At 41.5% G+C, this 23,036-nt stretch overlaps 1 protein-coding gene across 3 annotated transcripts in view; it reads right to left on the bottom strand.

Annotated features, from left to right (window-relative positions):
* Positions 1-23,036, bottom strand: part of bach2b (BACH transcriptional regulator 2b) — a 136,189-nt gene that overhangs the window by 35,810 nt on the left and 77,343 nt on the right. For all 3 annotated transcript variants that reach the window (XM_078174085.1, XM_078174086.1, XM_078174087.1), the window contains one exon: positions 12,281-12,535. In XM_078174085.1, coding sequence (XP_078030211.1) covers positions 12,281-12,535 — 255 coding nt within the window. The remainder of the gene's footprint in view (positions 1-12,280; positions 12,536-23,036) is intronic.

Genomic DNA, 23,036 nt, shown 5'->3' with positions numbered 1-23,036 from the left:
GCAGATAAATGCACCGCCACACAAAGACATGAGGTCATAGGTGGTGATTCAGAGAGATCACTTCCATATGAGTCTATACATTGTTTCTGAAGAATATGAAATATATAATATATAACTGCTGGTGCCTCACATCCATTACACAAACAGTTTGACCTGCTCCAGTTTGGGTGTGGATTTAGGGGCCCAAGAACCAGTTGGAACAAATATAAAAAGTCTTTTATTCCCTATGCCATACAGGCAATGAACACAGAGTGACTGTATCAGGGAACACTACTACTTTTACAAGTTGTGCTCTCTTTTAATGTTTATATAACTCCATGCTCCTCCCTGCCTATTTACATTATTGTATTATATATTTTGTTAAACTGTACATTTTTAATGGTGTATTGTGTTATGTGTCTGTATGTACCTTTGATGTTTTGAAAGAAGCCAAACACAAATTTCAATTGAGGGGGGCAATAAAGTTATCTGTCTATCAAAATCTTGCATTTTTGATCTTTCACTAAAAAAATACATAATTAAAAATCAGATAACAATATAACAGCAAACAACATATTTTAACACAAACACTGTGAATAAAAATGTTTGGCCCCTCGGATCTGGTTATTAAGTGCAGATGCAAGATAATTTACATCTTAACTATCTTAATCTAAGATGTCAGTAAATTTAAAAAAAAAAAAAAAAACAGTTTTAGTCAATAAATTTTTTTATGAATAAAACCTAACCCCAATACACCAAATTTAATACAAGGTCAAAATACAATGAATGCAGCACTTTAAAGACTCTGTAATATATCTATCAATATTCACACACCAATATACAGAGTATCTTTGATAACACAATATTAGCCTGATGGTAAAAGACTGAGGCTCTAGTATTTAAGCCCAGTTCAGTAAAGGTGATGAATGTGTACTGTAAAGCTGCATTTCCACCAAATCTTTATGGTGTAGTACCCTTAGAACCCGTATAAACCCATACTGTTGTTCCCGCGTAATAGCCCCGTAACACACACAATGGAGGACACTGAATGTTTCAAGTTCTTTCTTCTCAGTATGTGGCTGTCTACTACAAGAAGGGGACAAGTTATGTTTGAGTAAAGGCTTCATGGCAGCAAAGAAAAATACTGCTGGAAAAAAAACAAGAGAATTTAGAAAATGCTACAGTGCTGCTTCATTGTCAGCAAAACAACTGTGTCTCTGTTGAACAATCAACGGACAGGAGTGTTTCTAGCCTCATCTTTGGTACTGGACCAGTGTGCTTTAGGTATCGGAGGAGTAACAAAAATCGGAATGAATGGAGTGGTTTTCTTGGTACCATCCACAACTTTTGATGCAAAAATAATGGTTCTGATGTGTGACAGTCTGAACCGAACCAGACTGCTTAGTGGAAATGAGACTTAGGGTTTGGTACACATTTGAATCTGAATTAACAGTTAAAAAAAGGCACCGAGTGCAGTGAATACACTTTAAGCCCGTTTCCACTGCAGGAACTTCGGGGTAATTTTACGGGTCCGGGGCCATTGGTGCGTGTCTCCACCGCAGGAACCACCCCCTAAGGACAGAGTTCCGGAACTTTTACGGGGGCTAAACAAGTCCCTGCCTCGGGGTAGGTACTCAGAACGGCCCCGAAAGACTCCTGGCTGGGGCTTGGGGACTACTTGGTGCTGATTGGATATACTCAAGGAGGGATGTGACGACAACAGAAAGCAACAAAATAGCCGGCACTCAGCAGACGAGGATTAGCTCGTTCATTTAGCTTTCGTCGCCGTGTAAAAAAAAACAACTCACTAAATGGCCCGTGAAAAAATTATTCTTTCCAGCAGATATCTTAGTTACAACATGATTGAGCTAGCAAAGCAGTTTTGTGTTGCTATGGTATTTATTCAGTTTTGGGAAATCACGATGTCTAGAAAGCATCAGTGGCTGCCGCTGACAGGGACAGCTAACAGCAGCAGCAAAGCTAACATCAGGACGTCATCTGTTAAAAGCCTCCCGTTGTCGGATACGACATGAAACTACTCCAGTTGGCTCAATCATGTTGTAACTAAGACATCCGCTGGAAAAACATATTTTTTTCACGGGCCATTTAGTGAGTTATTACAGACACCACTATCGGCTAACGGCGTCCCTACGTTGCCCCGGTCAAAATGGTCGCGCAACGATTACGTCACATCCAGAGCCCGTAACTTTACAGGAATCTTCCTCGTACTCCGCTCTCTCAGTGGAGACACGGCGATTGAGAGGGCCGAACGAGAGGACGTTCCTGTAGTAGTTCCTGCCCCCCAAATAGTACCAGGAACTTCTTCAGTGGAAACGGGCCTTTTCACTGTGCTGTTGAGCAAGTTGTTAAAGTAAGAAAAGTGTCATAGTCAGTGACAGCAGAAGCTCAGACATTCCTGGCGCTGAGCTGTGGGTAAGTAAACCTCCCCCTGACAGTGGATTAAATCAGATAGTGTACGTCCTAATCCTCTCCCAGTGCAGCTTATTGTACAGGCCAGACACTGGGGAGGACATGACCCCACCTCCACACTGTATAAGACACATGAAGATTGTGTTCGGGCTGTTTGTTTCTGACCAAATATCAGCACTGAGTTTTTCAGCTCAGTGTCTTTAATTTGTTTTGTCCACCATGCTTCCATAGCAGGTTTCCAGCCCAGGCTGATGAAAGTCTGTGTATTCCTTTCATTAAGGGTGATATTTGGTGCTTAACTGTGACAGGTTTGGAGGTTAAATACGGAGAGCATAAACATGGGGATCACACTGCAGGCTGTCACCCGGCAGGCTGGCTGCTCAAGGTGCTCCTCTGCCCAGCCTCTCACACTCAGACAAAGACCCCGCATCTTCTCTGTCAGTTCACGACATGAGATGTGTCCTTGTGTTGGCAGTGAAAGAGAGCCCCCCTGCTGGACCGAGGGGGTTGGGTGCTAGTGCTGGTATTACCACCGTGGTGTATCACTCCTCTCTCCTCTCTCCAACGCCCTCTTCATCTTCCACCACCCAACCCCCCATCTTTAAGGAAGGCATGGCTATGTTCCTGGCTCCTACCATCTGTCAAATAGGCTGTATTTCTGTAATAGTGTCCTGGCCAGGCACTCGGTGTGGGGCCAGTCTGTGTGAGGCCCCCTCAGATTAGCCGGCATTTTGCAGGTTGAGCACCGATCAACAGCTTCACCTGAGGTGGTGGATGGATGTCACTCATCAACCCTCGTAAACCACCACAAGAGCATTTCATTTACCTGTCTCTGGTCTATCTCAAGCTCTCTCCTTATCGCTGAGCAGCAAGAGTTTTTAGTTACCTGACAAGCAGCATTGCCTGACGTCCAGTACTCTCACAGCAAAATAGGACTTTTAGCGATGGCTTCCAAAACGACCTTTATGGGTATTTTCTGACATTTCACCTGTTTGGGCTAAGATCTGGTTAAATTTAGATAGCTAGAACTGCTGATTTGACGTTAGGGCAAATCATGGTCATTATTTTAAGAGACCAATGTTGTCAGCTGCGTCTTAGTCTGGCGCTTAGGCGACTTAACCATTTACCCCAGGGTTTTTGTACTGCTGTAACAGCGTCATGCTACTTTGACTTTGCTTCCAAGAGAGTACAATCATTATTCACACCGCAGCAAGAGGTTGCTAGTCAGGTAAATGTAAACATATGTCCCTTGCACTTGCAAGAGCAACCAGTGCTGTCATTTTTTAATGAGGCCAGTCTCCCATTGTCAGATTGGCCTACCCCATTGTATCTGGGTAACTACCGGCTAAGTTGCCGTTTCATTTGTTTATTTAAAATTTATGATCCCCAGAGGATGATTCCTTGGGATTTTGGTGAGCCTTTCCTTTCCTGTAAGCTACTCTTTGCCCTCAATCGGGGCTGTAGCACTTCAGTCCAGTCTCAAGATCACTTCTTTAAAGGCATTTTTCTTGGTTTCGTACCTTGTTGGACTCGTAATTGTCTTGGACTTGGGCTACTTCAATCAGCTTTGTCCACAGTCTCTCATCCGCCACTGCTGTGTTTTAAAAAAGCACAATGCACTAGTTCGGCTAATAGCAAATTGTTACAATCATGTATCGCAGCAATGACCAAAAGCACTCAGTGCATCTATGTATATGTCTATGGTATTTAGTTTATTTTGGCATGAATGTCAAAATTCAGCAAATACTTGTTAACTTTGCTGCTAGCTGAGACAAACCAGCCCACCCTCCCTCTACCAGTTATACCTGCAAGCGGTGAATCACCTGTTTATCATTCTTTCCAAACTTCACTCAGTATTGTAATGTCAGGAATATTATTTACCTCATTGACATTTTAGATTTGTTTCTGGGGAGATGTTATTGTGTTTCTATAGTGTGTATATATAGATCAATTGTGTCCATCCTAACTCATTAATCACTATATTAGCATTGGGAAGACACTATTGCCTGTTATGGTCTTGAACAGGCCTTGAGTTGCTCTGGACTTGATTGGTTGGACTGTCTTTGGATTTGGTCTTGACTTGGACTTGACTGGACCTGGTATTGAACTTTACTTGAACTTGATTAAATTGGTCTTGACAACAACCCTGCCCTTGACTGACACTTTGATGAGTTATTTATATATTTATTTATTTATAATGAGTTATTACCAGATCTATGGGCACACATCCTGAGTGTCATGCACTGGCCTGTGTATGAAACTTTGGTAATATCACAAAGTCTGCCACAATACAATTTTGATTCAATTCAGGGACTGCGATCAATATGAGACAATACCAATAAAAATCCTGATTGTCTTTTTCTTAGCTACTTGCCATCGTCGTCAAAATTGTGTGGTGTAAAGAGCACTTCAGACTCTCAGTCTTGTTAACTAAATCACAGCAAATCCTTTGTGACACTACAGGTGGATCCGCTCTCCTTTAAAAAACCGGGTGCAGATTTGTGTGTGTGTGTGTGTTATTTCTTTCGAGATGAAAAATGTGCTGTGTTCCCTGGCTCATGACTAAGGAAAGAACTGACAAACAGGAGGTGGTTTGAGGTCTGTAAACCAGCACTCTGCTGAATCACAGTGCTGCCCTCTCCTTTTTTTCCAGAATAAAACTCGGGGAGAGCAAAAATGGTAGCACTGATGCTCCGCCACATTCTGGAGTCCTCAACTGTCCCCACACTGGTCTGGAATCAATCATTCCAGCCAGTCAGCGCACTCCCGACCTGGATATCAGATCTGCAAACAAGTGGACAGTGCAGCAGACAGTCATTGGAATGTCTCTCTGACTGTTTATTTGATTGATTCAAGTAAACACAGTTATTCACTGATGTAATTACTACAATAAATGAGGTTTCTACTCCAATTTAGGAATGATGTTCCATGAGGATGACGGAGAACAAAGGACACATGCTGCTCTAATAACTTGCTGACAGCAGTCGGCTGTAATCATGGCAGTGAGGACTGAGTCATAGCGCTGTGTACAGTTCCACTATATGGAGGTCATTTCTGTTTGTCACAGTGATGACTGCTCCTCTCCAGTGGAGGGCTCTCTCTAAAATTCTTCTCCCTAGCTCGTATTTGTGGCACGCTGATTCTTATGAATCCCCCTTTGTTCTTACACTCACAAGAAATATGATGTAGAGAAAAACTGTGCGTGTGTGTGTCTGTGTGTGTGAAGCCTTCTTCGCCCAACACGGACGTTGTGCTCTTCTGTTCCTTCCCCCTGCCGGCTGGCCCGGAGGACAGCATCGCTGAGATAAAGCAGGATTGTTTTGTTCCCATGATGTGATGGCCAACAAAGCCCCTTGATGAAACTGGCTGCCCCTCTGCAAGCCCACAATCACATTAGATATAGATGATGTCACTCAGCCGCGCCAGCCCCGGCTATTCCAGGGGCGGCGGGGCCATGAGGGAGGAGTGATGAAGGTTGTGGGGGAGGTGGTCTTTGTTTCACATTTCATCCACACCAACCTCCCCCCCTTTTCCCCCCAGTGGCAGCCGAGGCCTTTTTAATTTTCCCTTTTTTCTTTACACATAGGTGGCAGCCTTCAGTAGCAGCTGAAGGAATACACTCCATGACCTGAACTGCAGCTCAAGGCTGCTTTTCTGAGCTGACACAGACCAGTGGGGGCTGAGCAGACCCAGCCTTCCACCCAATCATTAGAGAGAAGACAACATTCAGACATGAGGCAGGGATGCGTCAGCATGCTAGTCACTGACCGTAAAGCAAACGGTGACACAGAACTTAAAATCTTGACTGGCCACATCAGTGAAGTGACATTCCTCCATGCTGTGACTGGGAATTGTCTAGACAGTTACACAGAGATGTACAACCTGCTGAACAGGGCGGAATAATGCAATTTAAGGGACAATTTCACCTTGAATAAATTACCATGGTCAAAAGCAGAGGCATTAATAAAGTGACTTGTTTTTCTAAGACAATCTGTTGTTACTCTTGGATTTCCATTATATGTCACCTTTTATACTTCACTACATTTAATGTCCTACATTAATTTCACAGCTGTACTGTAGTTACTTTACAGATCAAGACTTAACATCCAAAAATACAGAAATTAAAACAATATACAGCTGTTAAAATGAGCTCACACCCGCAGCTACAACACTTAAATGTTTCTTACATGACTGCATCAGTAATAAGGAACAAATATACTGTATTATACAACACTCTGGAAGAGGACATTCTGCATAATAATTACTTTTACTTTTGGTAAAGCACATTTTTTCTGATAATGCTTATGTACTTACTGATTACTAATTAAGATTTTGAATGCATGAGTTTTACTTGTTAATAGTACTGGGCAATATATTGATATTATATTAGTATCACGATAAAAGACTATATTATACTGATCACCTGCCAGAATAAAATATTGGCATTGTATGTTCCTGCAAAGTACAAATGTGTTACATTCAAATGTTTCAAATGCATCATATTAATGTTTCTAAAGTGGCGTAGTATATGAGCTGACTTTGTCATCAGACAGTGACGAGATGGTGGATGACGTGCCACGTAGGTGAGATGCCTGCCAAGCTGCAGTTAACAAACAACAAAACCAGCTGTGTGTTTCCAGTGACTTTTTAGGCTCTAAACATGGGTGTTTGTAGCAACCTGTCTGGGTTTTCCTAGTGGCTTTTTAGGCTCTGGATCTGGGTGTTTTGTAGTGACCTGCTGGTGTGATTCCTTTGGCTTTAATCTCTAAATGTGGGTGTTTCATAAGTGACCCGTCAGTTTAATTCCACTAGCTTTTTAGGCTCCAAATGTAGGTGTTTTGTAGTAACCTATTGGTGGGGATAGTTTCTTGCCCAGACTTCACTGCTTTTTCAGTTGGGGTTGTGCCCCCAAAACTGGGTATTTTAATCTAAAACAAAATCATATTTTCTAAACCATAACCAAGTGGCTTTTAGGCCTAAATCTAACCACATATTAACCATGGCGTTAAAGTTAAAATGTATCCGCTAAATAATTACATGCCAATGTAACATACCTGTGGCATACAATGCCAATATTTTTTCTGGGGATTGGGTTGTTTACAGGCTACATTACAGTAAGGTGATGTAATTTTGTGAACACACACCGGACTGCTCTAGCTGTTCTACTATTTGCCTTTACCCTCTCTGTCATTATAGTCACATTACTGATGATTCTTCATCAAAAATCTCATCATGTAAATGGTTTTTGAAAGCACCAATATTGTCACAATATCATTATCGAGGTATTTGGTCAACACTTTTGAAGATTTTCCACATCTCACTGATCGCCACTTATTACTGAGGAGTTTTGAATTTGTAATATTACCACTTCACTCAACTGACAGTTAGTTGCTTTTAATTCAAGACGTCACTTTGGGTCCTGTGGAATTGCCTTATTTACTATTTTCTGACACTGACATTGATTAGATTAGCGATAGTAAAAATAACTGTGTTCTGAAATGTAGAATAAAGCCATTATATTCATTCTATGTTGTTTTGCCATTTAAATAGAATGATACCAAAATATGTGAAATGTTGTCAAATTGAACAGGGATGGACAAAGGGAAAAAGGCTTGCTTAAAACCTCAACGGGAGTAACTCTGTCTCTGGCACATTAAAGAAACAGCCATTGAAAGATGTTACTTTCCACACTCCATCTCACACCTGAAACACACAGCAGCTCATGCATTATTCATGCACGCAGTGAGTGAATGAAAGAGATGCTGCTTTGAGCATCCAGGAGCCGTTCCCTGCAGTGCTTCTTTGAGTTAAGGAGAGAGGAAAAAAAGCCCCTGATGCTCATTTTACATAAGACGACAATCTGACGGTGACTTCTTTTTCAATGAGCGCAGTGACAAAGTCGTTTGACAGGCGCTTCTTTATTAATGCACGCTGGCCCCAGTGAGCAGCCACAACTCCACAGCACATGCGGGATGTGCCCCACTTTTCACAGCAGCACATGTATGTACGTGTATGTGTGAGTGTGGCTGTGTGACATCAATACGTCAGAGGGGTACTTTCATCATGTGTTCAGTGGAAGAGCTCCAAAGGGGATCGGTTGAAAGTGACAGTGTGAGAGCTGAGGTGAGCAAGAGTGAGGGGTGTTGCTAAACCTGATGAGCGCTGAGCCTGAGGTGGCGTTAATCTCGCCACAAAATGCTACCTCGGTGGCGGTGGCAGCTGACAGGTGCTAATTGGCAATCGCAGCCTTATAGGCTCAATAATGCACTTTCTCACACCCTTCACTGAGTCTTTATCCTCCAGCAAACAGCACTGACATAGTATCTAATGACAGAAAAGCGCACTGTAGTAGAAAAAGATCCAAAAATAACTTAAAACATCAACAGTGAAATTAAAGTTGGAGGGTAATAATATACGAACGAGTACATGCATCTATGCTCCATCCTCAGCTGTCCTTTGGCTCATTACCAATATTTCCACAATACTGTGTGTGAGTCTGTAAAAATATTTAAAAGTTAGAGATGTAGTCGGTATTTGTGGGAACGACCACAAAACGTCACATCCTTTTATGCCGAAGGGGAGAACAAAGCATTTGCTACCATGTACACAGTTGCTGTGTGGCTTGTCTGCGATCTCATAATCGACCCTGACATGTTTACTCCTCTTGGTTTGTTTGCAAAAAGTCAGTGTGAACAGGAACTGAACCAAAACTAAAATGCAACAGTGTACCATTTTTTTCCCTCTGGTGCCCCCAAATGAACCCAACTCCAGGTGTGAAAGCACCCTCGGTGACTTGGTCCAGTACTGAGCGTGAGCAGCGACCAGGCTGCAATGTAGGCTTAAGACTCGGGGCACTTTTGCACCGTCAATATCCGTCCACTAAAAGTGATGTTTTTGTCACTGACAGGCTCAGACTATTCCTGTAAGTCTCTGACAAGATTATTGTAATGAACCGAACAGAGATACAACTTTTTGTTAAAGACAAATATCATCCCCACCAGACTCCATCTAAATAAACAGTAATTTTATCATCATAAAACACACTTCATTCAGAGTCAGCAGAAACAAAATAAAACCCACAAAACCATCTTCCTCTTCAACTTTCTACTGTTCCAACAATCACCAACTCTGGTTTGGTTAAAATGAACCCTTACTTTACCCGGTTAGATGTGAAAATATGCTGGCTCTACACATGCTGAAATTACTGTTTATTTAACTTGAGTCTGGTTGGTTTGGTGATGGTGATTTCAGGGATGTTTCTGGGTAAACAAAAAGGATCTGATGCTTCATCGAAACTGTGTTAGATTGTTTAGCCACCGGTGAAAAATTTGCGAGCCTAAAAGGACCTGTAGTTCATGAGGTTACAAGCACATCATCAAAACATAGGCTAATGGTGCGGAGTAACGTTAGTGCTGCTTTGATGTCTCGTAAAGCGCATGGAATTCACTAACACATGCTAGTCTATTACATCATAGTGTTATTGACTGTAGGGTACTGATATTCAGGTAAGTTAAATTAATTATAATTATAGTAATAGTGTCTCTTATGTGAGTTTAACCACTGTGTTTTACCAGCATTTACCATGTGCCTCTGTGCAGTAAACCACTACTGTGCCCCCTTCAATGGAGATTATTTTTTATTATAAACTATTTATAATTATTTTTACCTTTTATATGCAAGTGTCCTAAGGACAGAGGGATGTCGTATGCTGTAAAGCCCTGTGAGGCAAACTGTGATTTGTGACATTGGGCTTTATAAATAAAACTGACTGACTGATTGATTGATTATATCTTTTCTCTTTAATTGTATATCTGTATCCTTTATTACATTTTATTGCTCTGTAAAGCACTTTGAATTGCCCTGGTGTATGAAATGTGTGGAGTGAGCTACAGAGCTGCTGGTCACAGCTAAAAAGGAGCAGATGGAGTTAAGGTGAGATTTTTGGAAACTGCATGGTGCCAGTGGGAAACCCACACAGATGATATTATCACTCGTACGTTTAGATTTATGTTTCTCAAAATAGTTTATTATAAAATCAAAATGTTTCTAAATCACAAGTAACCTTCTTAACACTATTTGATCTGTATTGGATACATTTACCACAAAATGCCCCCGTCAGATCTGAAGCTTACTGGGCAAGTTATTAGATGACAAAAAGACATTTTAAAAGATGACTTTGCCAATACATCATAACAATACTACATTCTGTGGTGACAATAAAAATCGGCAGTCACATTACCTATTAGCTAATGCGCCAACTGTGCTACTAACGTTAGCCGGAGCTTGCAAGCAAAGTTCGAGTGTTGGGACTTTGGTCAATCAGAGAATGAAAAGGAGTGAAAACAGAGGTTTGTTGTGCTTGTGTCCTGTATTGTGTTTTTACAATAAGCAGTTTTCTAATAAAAAGTGAGTGAAATAAGCAATGACACACATCATGGTGCAAAATTGTTTTTCTTTGTCCTGTCTGTCTGTTCGTCTCTAATAATGATATACAACAGTCCTTATTAATAATACTCATGATCAGTCATTTCGGAGAGCTCTCTCTGACACTAGAGAGGATAAATATTCTCATAAGGCGCAGCAGAACTTGCTGTCAGTCACCAGAATTTGATTTCCCCTGTGGGTCCACGTAATGCTTATGATGCAGGATGACAGTCACCAAAATTGCCTTGCAAATGAATTTACAGTCTGTCTGTGTGACTTCATGTTTACTCCTCTTGGAGCTTTTGTAAAAAGTCAGAGTGAATAAGAAACTGCACCAGAACAAAATGGAAACAATGTAGTTTTTTTCCTCCCATTGTCCGGTCCAGATAAACTGAATTACAGATGTGCAAGAGTCTGCAGAGATTTAAAATGTTTTTCTATCAAATGAATATGAAAAATACAGTAGGACAAGATCACAGCAGGAGCAACAAACTAGTGTTGGGTATAACAGTGGGTTGTGGATCTGAGATGACTGCTCTGATCATGGAGTCTGACAAAGTCAATGTAATGACATTAGAACACAGGCGACAGCAGATATACTATCTGAGCTGTGGCCAAGTGTGTGTTGATTCATGTGATTCTACTTTTATAAGACAACTGGTAATGAGCTTTTTTTCCTTTTTTTCTAGTGAAGGTGGATAGAGGTCCACAGGCTACATTCACACTGATACATTTTTATTTTCTAACAGCATTTTGACATGAAAACTAGGAAAGCAGGAAGCAGATTGTCTACTCTGCATTTGTTTGCTTAGTTACTCTGGACTTTTTATACATGGAAGAAGACAAGTAATGGCAAAATGTAAGACCAGAGATTTCTCTGCTTGGACTGAAAGTAGTATGTATAATGTGGTCCAGGCAGCAGAAAACATTAGTTGGGAGCAAATATGATGACAAATTAGAGCAGTACCAGGAGCAGCACAATAAGTTTGTAAGCTATAATGTTTTGGTTTGACGCATTGTGACTAATAAGACCCAATCAGGAAGTGAACGTGGGTGTCTGTGTCACCGTTTTCAAAAGTTTCCATTTCAACCCGTCCAGACCAAAACATAAACCTGGAATTTTCAAACTAAAATGAGATCAACAGTCTTTTCAAAGGTCTGTGTTTTAGGGGTCTGGAAATGCCAGATTGGTGTGGATGCTTGTAAATGTGGCAAAAGTTGTGTGTTTTAAAATGAAAACAAAGTAGAGTGGATGGAGCCTTAGTCAAGTGGTCACACATTACTGTGTGTGGCTAAGGATGCTGAGGATGGTGCAGAGACCCTGGTTAGTTTTGCTTTTGTGCTGGTGTCAGTAGGGAGTTTTAGTGTTGCATTGTCTAAAAGTCAATAGCATTTCCAGCCCTGCAAGAGAAATCTGTCAGGGAAACAGTGTGTTTGATGGACGTACCTCTTCCGGGAGGCTAACGACCAAGCCATTCTCCGCCTGGCCCACCAGCGCCTGGAGGAAATACTCGCTGCAGGCGGCCAGCACGGACCGGTGCCCTCGGAACTCCTTGCCCTCCACCAGGACAGTCACATCGCACAGGATATCCTGCTTCCGCTGGTCGTTGAGGCAGAGGAGGATATTGGTACAATGAACTGTCGACTCATACACATACATGGGGGCTTCAGGCTTCTCATCCACGGACATTCCGCTCACGCCCTGGAAATAGAAGCAAAACAGAGGGGGGTCAGCTTACAGCCGAGCCCAGCGAGCGCATACCGCAGGGCTGACATCAGCCCCGGCGGTTTGCTGCAGCCAGCCTCATGATTCAACACATACAAGCCTGACTGACTGCAGCTCTGTGCTTCACGTGCTTACCCCCCCTTTTAACATTTAAAAGCCAGTAAAATGTTGTTGTGGATGCCCCTGCTCAGTGTGGTTTTATACGAGATATCTGTCTTCGGAAGTAGTCCACACATTTCCACTTACACACGTTCCACTGCACATTCAAATCACATGCACAGAAAAAGGTAGTCACATCAACAACAAAATACAAACAGATCAGATTTATTTGAAAGCCAATTACATTTAAATTAAAGGTAGCTGAGAGTGTCGAGAGTAAACTACTGTTTCTGTTCTTTTTGCTCTAGAGATCCACATGTGTTTGTAATCTAAGGAGGACTCACTGTAAAGGTATGCTGAGCAGCTTGGACACACTCAGCAAGAGAACATCAGCTGAAAAACGATGAGACTATAAGTACAAGAGCAGCTTCATCACAGGATAAGAACCCAAATGACCGCAGAGAGGTTGTTTTGTAGCCACAAGCGTGGAAAGAACTACTCTGCAGATTCAAAAGACAAACAGCTGTTTTACCAGCCACTTTTAAAAACCTTATCAAGTCTGCCCAACAATAAAGTTGTATCCACACTATGAGCGACAACGGCTACAATATGGCCAACTCGGGCCAGCCACATTATCACCTGTTGAAGTGCTGCTCAAGCACTCATTAATGGCTGGGAATGCCATGTGATTGTGTGCTACTTGGAACAAAGCACCTCAAGTGTACATCATCTAAAGTTTATAAAAATATGGTTTTGATCAATGTCTGATCCCCATTTTAACATCACATTTCCCTGCCCAGTGGCATCCTCTTGTGCAGAGCTATACACAGAAAGCTTGCATAGCATCAGCTAACTTAGCTAAATAACACAGTGCTGCAGCTATAAACCAAAAACAGACTGGTTGACACTTCACAACTTCATTAGAGCACTGAAAGAAGCTGACATCAGCTGAACTTTGATTTGTCATGCCCGTCATGTAGCAATAAGTGTCAGGCTTTAGTCTGTAGCCGCGTCACTGGCTTGGCGAGATTGTCTGCACACGGCTCTCAACATGGCTGAGCCGGCAGCTAGCAGCTATATAAACAGCACTAAGGATGGCAACAGTGCGGACAGAGCTAACGTTGTTACCTGGGGGGAAACCTGTGACCCGTTTTCATCAGCAAGCACAGTACGAGCGCAGTGCAGAGCGGCAGCCATTAGCTAGCCAGTAGGATACGCTCACAGGGACTCAAATGAACACGCTAACAAGCACACATGGCCAGATCATTTACTACAACAACCCACAAAGAATTTTGGATAACAACACACAGAGGTAGCATTACTTTACTTCCTGCTCAGGATGCCATTACTCCACTATATCTTTACATATGTTTTGCTGCCATGTTATCGTTCAGCTTCTTTACAAAATACTTTTGGTGCATGTCTGCCAAAATGTATTACCAAAACATTGTAGCCAGTACGCTTGAGAGGTGTTGGCAGGTGTAGTATTTTTTTTAGCTTTGGACAGAGCCAGGCTAGCTGTTTCTAGCCTTGGTGCTAAGCTAGGCTAACCACTTCCTGACTCTAGCTCTGTAGGGGAGAGCTGCCTTTAATAAAATGCGTTACAGTTGTAACACTTACATTATCTCTTGCTGCATAAATGCCCTCATGTCGGCATGTGGCCAGCACAGTACTAAACATCCCTGAAAAACACCAACAGGATTCGTCCTTTCTGCAGAAAATGGCGGCTAGCATAGTTTTCACAAGTCAGGCATGCTAGCTCTGGTCTGTAAGGAACGCTAAAGCATATGCGACCAGCAGCTCATTTGTAACCCTACAAGCATGCGCTGTATTTGCCAGTACTTTGCCAGTACTTTGCCAGTACTTTGCCAGTTGAATTATGTTCAAAATCATATTAGAGTTGTAACCTTTAGTGTTTTTACAACTTCCATCAATCAAATCTGCTAACTTGCTAATGGTACATACATGCGCTAACTCATGGTGAGTTTTAATAATATCATTTAGTTTTACACATTATCTAATCACATTCTTGGTATGAAATCAATGTTTAAACAGTTGACTAAAATGTTGTTATTTTGATCTTAAAACTATGTGTTTAATGCTGTTTTTTTTAGCCATGTTACAACCGTAGCTTATGCTTTTACAATTTAGACTCACATGTGCTTCAACTGTAACATCACATGGCGTCCCCTGTAGTTTTAATTCTTCATAATTTGTTTTCTCTATTGAAACCTTTAAGTGGTTTATGATAGTAGACACATATAAGTTGTTTGCCTAGAGTCCACTTGCCATTAGCCCAAGTCAAAAAACAGACATGAGATTGTCCCAGGCCCCCAGATCCTCAGGGACATCAGGACAATCATCCACTGAGTCCAGCTGGTAATCTGTCCTCGGATTTACAGGAACATTTGTAAGAACAGCTTCAGGAAGCTGAAGGGACACTGTCATCTTTGAGCATTACCCACTGCATTGAAGGAATATTATCAAACTAAAAAAAAGTGTTTTGATCTTCTTTGGCTCCAGCTTTGTTCCCTGGCTGGAGTCACGGTAAGTCAGCGTAACTCCACACTACCATCAAAACACAAACCCCAAGAAGCTGAGCTCTGGGAACATAACAACACGTGCCCCTGGTTTTGCTGCCAAACGTTCCATCCCGCTCGCCCTGTGATGACAGACGCGGAGCTATCTTCCCTCAGAGAACCCACCAGACATTAACACACACACAGACACATAACTTAATCAAAGGGCCTTTATATTAGAGAGTCCTCAGTGCCAAGATGCCCCTCTGCTATATGTGGGCTTGTGGTCGCAAGTTTGAAATGAACTCTACTACTTTCTGTCATCTGCTGACACAACAGCACACAGATTAAAGCTGACATTTGTCAGATCTGCTGTTCTGAACCCCTCGTGTCTGGTAGCTTTGTGTGAGGATTCAAACTCAATGACCCTAAGTAAGAGTCGAATTATGAACTTGAGTTAATGAGTGTTATTTCATTAAATAAAACTACATTTTCTATCAAAATGAATGCCTTGACGTGAGGTGACTTTGTCCTTTTGTCCTAGTTTTGCACGGTGCTCCAAATTAAATTTCCTCAGAAAAGTTCCCATCGGTGTTTCTTTTTTTTAAGTTGGTTAGCAAGCTATCAGACAAATGTAGACGTCTAGAAAATGTGATTACACACAGAAAATGTCCTCATTCACGGAATCTTTCTAATTAAATTTCTCCTTGTTATGATTGGAGACAAAATAACTTTAAGTGCTTGGTTTTACATGTTGTATAGCTTGCTGCATTTGATTGACAGCTCATGGGTCACTGGGGCTCTTTATTTATGGAAATGTTTATGGAATGATATTTTTGCTAACCTGATGTGTTCTTTAAACTGACAATTTTTTTCTATATGAATAAGAAGGGAACATTACATTTAACTTCCAAGTGTTAGCAATGAAAAAATAACCAAGTTTAACAAAGGAAGCTCTCTGACTCATACTTTTATGTATGAAAAATGCTTAGCAAGTAGAGAAGTGTTACTGCAATGAGGAAGCGCCGCTAACATCTCTTAGGTAAATAAAGACCTAAACACTCACACTGACTACATTCACATGCACACTAATATTCCACTATTAATGAGTAATTGACAATATTTCAAATTTGGTACAAGACATGTAAACAGCATAGTGCTATTCTTTTTGGATATTCCAAATTAGGCATTATTCTGAATGTAGCATTTTCTGATTAAAAGCTGTTTTTCACTGGTGCCATATAAAAATGCGCTATGAAGCTGTATTCTTAAAGAAGGTGGTTGAAAGAATGACAGAGGGAGACTGTGTTTGGAAGGTCAAAGGAAATATTGTAAAATCCTATTTTGATTCAAAGGAACAAAATGGCACGAGCAGGTCCAGCCGTTCCTCTTTTCCATATTTTGAGGTGATAAATGACACGTTAGGCACGTTAATCGTAGTATGCTTGGCTGCATGTAAACGGGAATATTAGTGGAACATTAATTTTTATTAGCCATGAAAACATCTTGGTCAGAATATTTTCTTTTTCGCAGTGAGGGCAAAAACTGGAATATTTTGTGCATGTAAACACAGTCAATGATAAGTGACAAAGCAGAATCCATTCTAAGTCTAACTTTTCCATCATCCAGGATTTTCAGAGCTTGTGTATCTGGTTATCCCCCACACACTCAAGGCCCCAGGAAAGGGGTTGTGTGTGTAGAATGGTGAGAGTATCGCTACTACTACTGCAAGTGTGAAAATGGAGTCTGAGAGGCATCTTCACCTTGCAAATAGAACTAGCTCCCATCTTGTGGGAGCGCATCACGCAGTGGAAATGCAGTGAGGGAGAGCTCTCAACACTGACGCTGATAAGCTCAGAATCTGATTGCTGGCTGTGGTTACATGAGAAAACGGTTTTCTTTCTGAAGGCAATCAGTCCAGTTGACAATTCCCACACAAACATATCAGAGTGCTGAATAAGGCATTCTGATGTGCTACAGTTAGCAATCATGCCACTACACAGCTGTGTGGCCTCTGAAAAACCTAAATCAAATCTTTCGTACTGTCATTGCATAACTGCTACTGCTGCTTGTGTCCTGAGGCAGCATTTCCATCAGGATATAGAGAAGCTTTTGTACATAACAGCTAAATAAATGTAATGCAAATGTGATGTGACAAGGTCGGAGTCTTTTGAATTTAAAGTTACTCAGCATTTCAACCCAATTTCCAGAAAAAATGTTGCCATTGTGCATTCCCGCAAACCACTGGTATGTTATATTTACAAGTTATTATGTAGCAGATATATTGAAGCTTAACATTTCAACAATCCTGTGGTTATCGTGAGGTTAGGTTTAGCCACAAAAAACACTTGGATGTGGTTTGCAATGGATCATGTTTTGGCTCAAAATACCTGATTTTGTGGACATAATCCCCTCTGTCTTGGTAAACGACTGCTTTTGGTGCTACTATCCCAGCAGCAAATGTAGTGATGTCTGTGTAAAAACAACCGCTTTTCATGACACTATCTCCACTGGAAAAACAGCAATGGGTTGCTAAAAAAACACCCACGTTTGGGGGCTAAAAAGCCACAGGACAAGGAGCCACAGGTCCCTTCAAAACACCCACATTCGGGGGCTATAAAGCCACTGGAGACACAGCAATGACTCGCTAAAAAAGAACCAGTTTTGTTGTTTGTTGGCCATCCACCATCCTCTCCACCTCCTGACAAAGTCAGCTCATATACTACATCACTTTAGAAATGCTTATGTGATACGGATAAAACATAAAAATGAAACACATTCATGCTTTGCAGAAAAGTACAGTCACATTTCCTCCTGGTGACTGGGATTATGGCATTTACATGGCAACTTTATAATAAAATGGAGTGTGTAAGATTTAAGTGTGGAATAAAAGCCTGCATGTAAATACATAGTTTCTTAATTCGATGGCAGAACAGCTTGTTGGACTTAATGCCGAGATGAACAGTATTGCACAGATATGGCATCCCTTACAACTTCCCTAAAATACATTCAATTTTTGTTTCATTAAACTGTGCAAAAAAGTAGGTTTTGGTTTCATCATTATTCAACTGGTGATCTATTACAGATTGCACTAATTCATTCCACTTGAGCTGTGTAGGAATTTAAGGCCTTGAATCATCTGAGGCTATCTTAAAACGAAAACAGTTTTTGCAGTTAGAGTCTGGAAAACAGCTGGACAACATTCACTTAATCAGCTGAGCTGGAAGCTGATTCAAGCCATCTAGTGTTTTAGTTCATGATGTAACCTGTCCCCTTTAAAACCTTTGAAGGTAATGACCCTCTATATGAATTTAGGCCATGCACTGCAGACGAAATATGCAAATGACTCACTGACTGTGTGACATATTTCTGACCTCAGGTTTATGAAAAAACTGATTGTAAGTGACAGTTGAGAGCATTTACAGAACAACAAGCGTCTTTGAAAACCAGAAGCAAAGACTAATCACAGCCCAATGAGTGGTGCTTTTGTCCAATAAGGTACAAGAGAGGATCATGCTGATGTCATCAACATAGGGGAGCACTTGTCAATCATCTACAGCCTACTAGAAATGACGTCTGACACAAGCAAATGCGTACTAAGCCTAGACCACAATGAGGGAAGTGAAAATCGTGGGCTGGCTTTGAGAGGCTACACTGAGCCATAAATTGAATTAAAGTCTTTTAACATCAGGCCCATTTGTAGATTGCGTTGTTTACCTGTGACAGAGTTGCAGAGCAGTCTACTGCTCCAACAGACAGTCTGCTGTGGGGGCTGTTGTGGAACATCTATGTCAGTCCAGACTTTCCTGTGGTTCTGGCTGCTCTAACTGTTGTATAGTTTGCTTATTTCCACCAAACATTTCTCAGTTGGCTTCCTATGATAATGACCTGTCTTCCAAGAATAATGTTTCCAGATGCGGTTGCGAGCTTCGGAGCAATCCAAACATGCTATTTCTACCATGGAATGCACATTCGCTTCACTTGGACTTCAGATGGTGTGTTGCAGTGGGAGGAAAATGCAAGGGTGACACAAATACACACATACAGTGCAAGCATATTCATACACGCACATGCACTCGTACAGACAGACACATAGCCAGACAAACACACCGCAAAATAGCAGGTTGTGGCAGAATTCTGATTAGAAGTGCTGATGGATGCAGAAGATTTCTTATGTTTTTTTCTTGTTTTTGACTTCCAGGGTCAGTTGTTGACGGCAGCTCTTTCTGCCATACTAATGCTGATGACGCCAACCTTCTCGGTGAGCTGCTAACATTCCTGTGTAGATCAAAAGCACAGCGTGATGGTGATGAGTGTGCTCCAGCAGCGGTCAGAGCCAGCTTCAGGGTTTACTGCTGGCTGCTCCTGGAGCGAGCCTGCTGTTCTAAGGGGGGGCTGATGAAGCCTAATGTGGCTGGAGAGCCGTTAACTCTGCATTACCCATTATAGCAATTATGCTTGTGGAGCTATGGCACACCGCTTAAAGAGCATGTATGCACAATGCCACACACTGGCGTACCATACAGAAGGTGCATAAGAGTGAGCTGAAGGTAACATCCTGTATTGAACAATGCTTTCATTATGTCCACCTGTCACAGCCTTCACATGTGAATAGAGGGTCTGTACTGACTGTACCTTAACTGTTGTCCTTGCTCAGATGGATAGCGCACATGGTTTTAAAGTGTAAGGTGTTACATTGCAGTCACACAGGTGGATTCTTTGGTTCACAATATTAACATTTACTCGGCGGACTCTTTGTAGTTAGTTCGTTTAGTTCAACAAAACTCAAGTTCTTACTGCAGAAATATTCCCTCTCTGGAGCTAGGTTGTCTTTTACTCAGACATCAGACATCTAATAGACATCTATTCCAGCTATTTCATCATCTGCTATCCAAATCTTGAATTTTTAATAATCTGAAGTTCTTATTACTTTCAGAGACAGATTAGACGATCAATATTAGTCCCATATCTTTGTGTTAAAGAAGTTATCTGCATTCAGGTTGTATAAGGTACCTATCTGTACTATTCCCTAAAGTAGATGGCAGTCAACACGCCCCAAGTTTGGAAAAACCATTGCTCCCTTCAAAGCACCAGACTCCCTTGACAAAAAGAGTGTTTTAAGGAGTTGCTGTGCCTACCGCTGCATCTATTAGTTAGTCTGTTTGTGTTATTGTGTGACTTTGGTGAATCTGACTAACCCTTTTAAACACATAAGTCACACAATATCACAAACCAATTAATGGATCTAGGCTGTGTTAGAACAGCAATGCCTGTGTTCGGTGAGGTAAAATTACTGTTCCTGTCAATGGAATTTGGTGGCTTTTAAGAGGGTATAGATAACTGTGTCTGTAACCTGACAAAAAGAGCTATCTGACAGCATGGTAAAGCAGTCTATTCTGAATAAAGCAAACTCTTCAACTGATATTGATTTTTTTTAGGTGGCTAAAATACGTTTTGCTGCTGCCTCCGCACATGGCTTAGCTTCCATGTTGGTAGTCCCGCCTGGATAGCAAAGGAATGGCCTTCCTCGCTCTGCCTCTGATTGGTTTACCCTGACATTCTTACCCTGACCCTAACCAATTCCACTCCTCTTGCCTAAACCTAACCAATCAAACCAACAAAGACAACGAGGACTAGCCAATCATAGGGAGAGTATGGACCATCCTCTATTGTGGGTAATACATATGGACAAGTACCTCACACAACACTATTTCAAGAAAACTCTGTAACACACAAGGTTGATATCAATGAAAAATTTCCCACAGCACAAGACAACATTTTTAAACTACTTCTTTTTTTTCCACAGTCCGACACCCAAAGATATTTAATTTATAAATTGAATTGAAACATCAAATCATCATATCTGAGAAGCTGGATCAAGCCACTGTTTTGGATTTTTGCTTTATAAATCACTTCCATCATCTGAATTATTGTCAGTGAATGTTATGTTGACTGATTGAGTAACTGATTAATTGTTTCAGCGCTAAAAAGCGGGAGTTATTTCATTATTTTGACAGTGAATTTAAAATATTTCCACAGGTTTTTTGTTGCATTATTCTATCTGCAACATCAGCTATGCCACTAATTGGGAGCCAGGTTTTCACCTTCTTTGTCGGTGATTAGCAGATCACAGGTGTCACTGATTATCACCATGGTAACACAGCTGAGATACCCTAGGGGTTTGGTCAGATAACTTTCCCCACTAGAGTTAGTCAATCTTTAATTTTTATGCACCATTAAAAGCACAACAGACTGGACTAAGCAAACACTTGTAGAGGAAAGAGCACATTTGCATAGCCAATCAGTGAACTGAATAGCAGGATGTGTGAGTCAGCTTTGGCCTGACTGTATCATATGATGTGGTCTTAGTTTGGGGACTTTAAGTAGGAGGGGTGGGAGGGTGGGGTGGTAAAGTGTGACAATGTGTCATAATGTGCTCTGTGATGTGTGTCCTCTCTCTCCCTCTGCAGGGTGTGTGGAAGGAGGCACTGGGTCATGACGGAATGAAATATATAAAGGAGTAAGGGAGGGCGGACTGACTCCGGGGGCTGAACTGAGCCCCCGGTGGCAGAGTCATGATTGCTCCCATCATAAAAAAACATCTTTCACGATTTAGGAAGCTAACATATCTTCAGCACATTCATCTGAGACGCCCCTCTGTACTTTTCTGTTTACATCTACAGCACAATAATAGGCAAAAAAGCAATGCAAGGTCTTTTTCCTATGGTTTAATTCTCTTATTTCCCCAGTATGAGGGCTTCCTGCTTTCTTTGTGCTTCAGGCAAACAGGTATTAAGCACCTCTTCAAGTAACAGGCATACATTTTCATGTGCATGTCTAATACTAAATGAGCTCCTCTTAGCAGGGATTGCCAGTTTAGCATGTTGAATAACATGTTGACTGTATTCAAGCCGCAGCAGACAAAACCACTGGACTCCAATAGATCACTCGGTTTGACCGACTCTGTCAAAGCAGTGTCAGGATGCTTTCAAGAACAGCCTTGAATATCAAAAGCATGGAGGAGGTGGACACAAGCCGTATATGACTGCGCTCCACAAGATGAGTGCCATCTAGTTTCATTATACTGGAGATAATGCAGATTTTTCTACGGCTGATATCTCCATCACTCAGCAACTCAAACCAAAACAATCTAGACTGATAAATAGCACTACAGGTGAGAGGAAAAATATGGATTTTTAGGATGAACTGTCCCTTTAAGTCTATAAAATGCTGTTGTGTTGATAATCACGATGCATCTTCAGAAGCTTTCCTAACAAGTCGACACAGATACTGTTTTCACTCGTTGATATATTAACATATTGGTAATGTTTTCCATTATTTCCTGACAGATTAGTGCCTCAAACAGGGGGACAATGAATCAGCATGCAGCAGAATGAGGCCCTGAGGCACATTCATAAACACTGGTTGCAAGTGATGAACGAAATCACAGACAGGAGGTCTAAAGCACAGCTAACTGTAAGACAATAATTTTAACAATACTTCAGTTATTGGGATAAATTTGTCAAATGCAACATCTACATGGCCTGATTGTGACAAACCACAAAAGCACCCTGTGGATCCTTGTAACAAACAAGGTTAGTCTCTGCTGCTGCTGCTGCTCCAGTCTAATAACATTATCCACCGAGGCAGTACAGTCAGGGGGAGACTACCGTGAACACTGTGTCACTGTGCACAATGAGGGGGGAGGACTCCTGCCAGGTGACTGTAATTACACTGAGGATGAACATGGTTTTAATTGGTATTATCAAATTAGGCCACGGCAACGAATGCCCTTGGAGCAGTACAAGGCGACAAATGTCAACATGGGTGGTGATGATGATGATGGGTAGGTAAATGGA

The sequence above is a fragment of the Epinephelus lanceolatus genome, chromosome 13 (assembly GCF_041903045.1).
Source record: "Epinephelus lanceolatus isolate andai-2023 chromosome 13, ASM4190304v1, whole genome shotgun sequence".
Lineage (NCBI taxonomy): Eukaryota > Metazoa > Chordata > Actinopteri > Perciformes > Serranidae > Epinephelus > Epinephelus lanceolatus.
The sequence above is the reverse complement of the archived record's forward strand: the minus strand, read 5'-3'. Positions and strand labels throughout refer to the sequence as shown.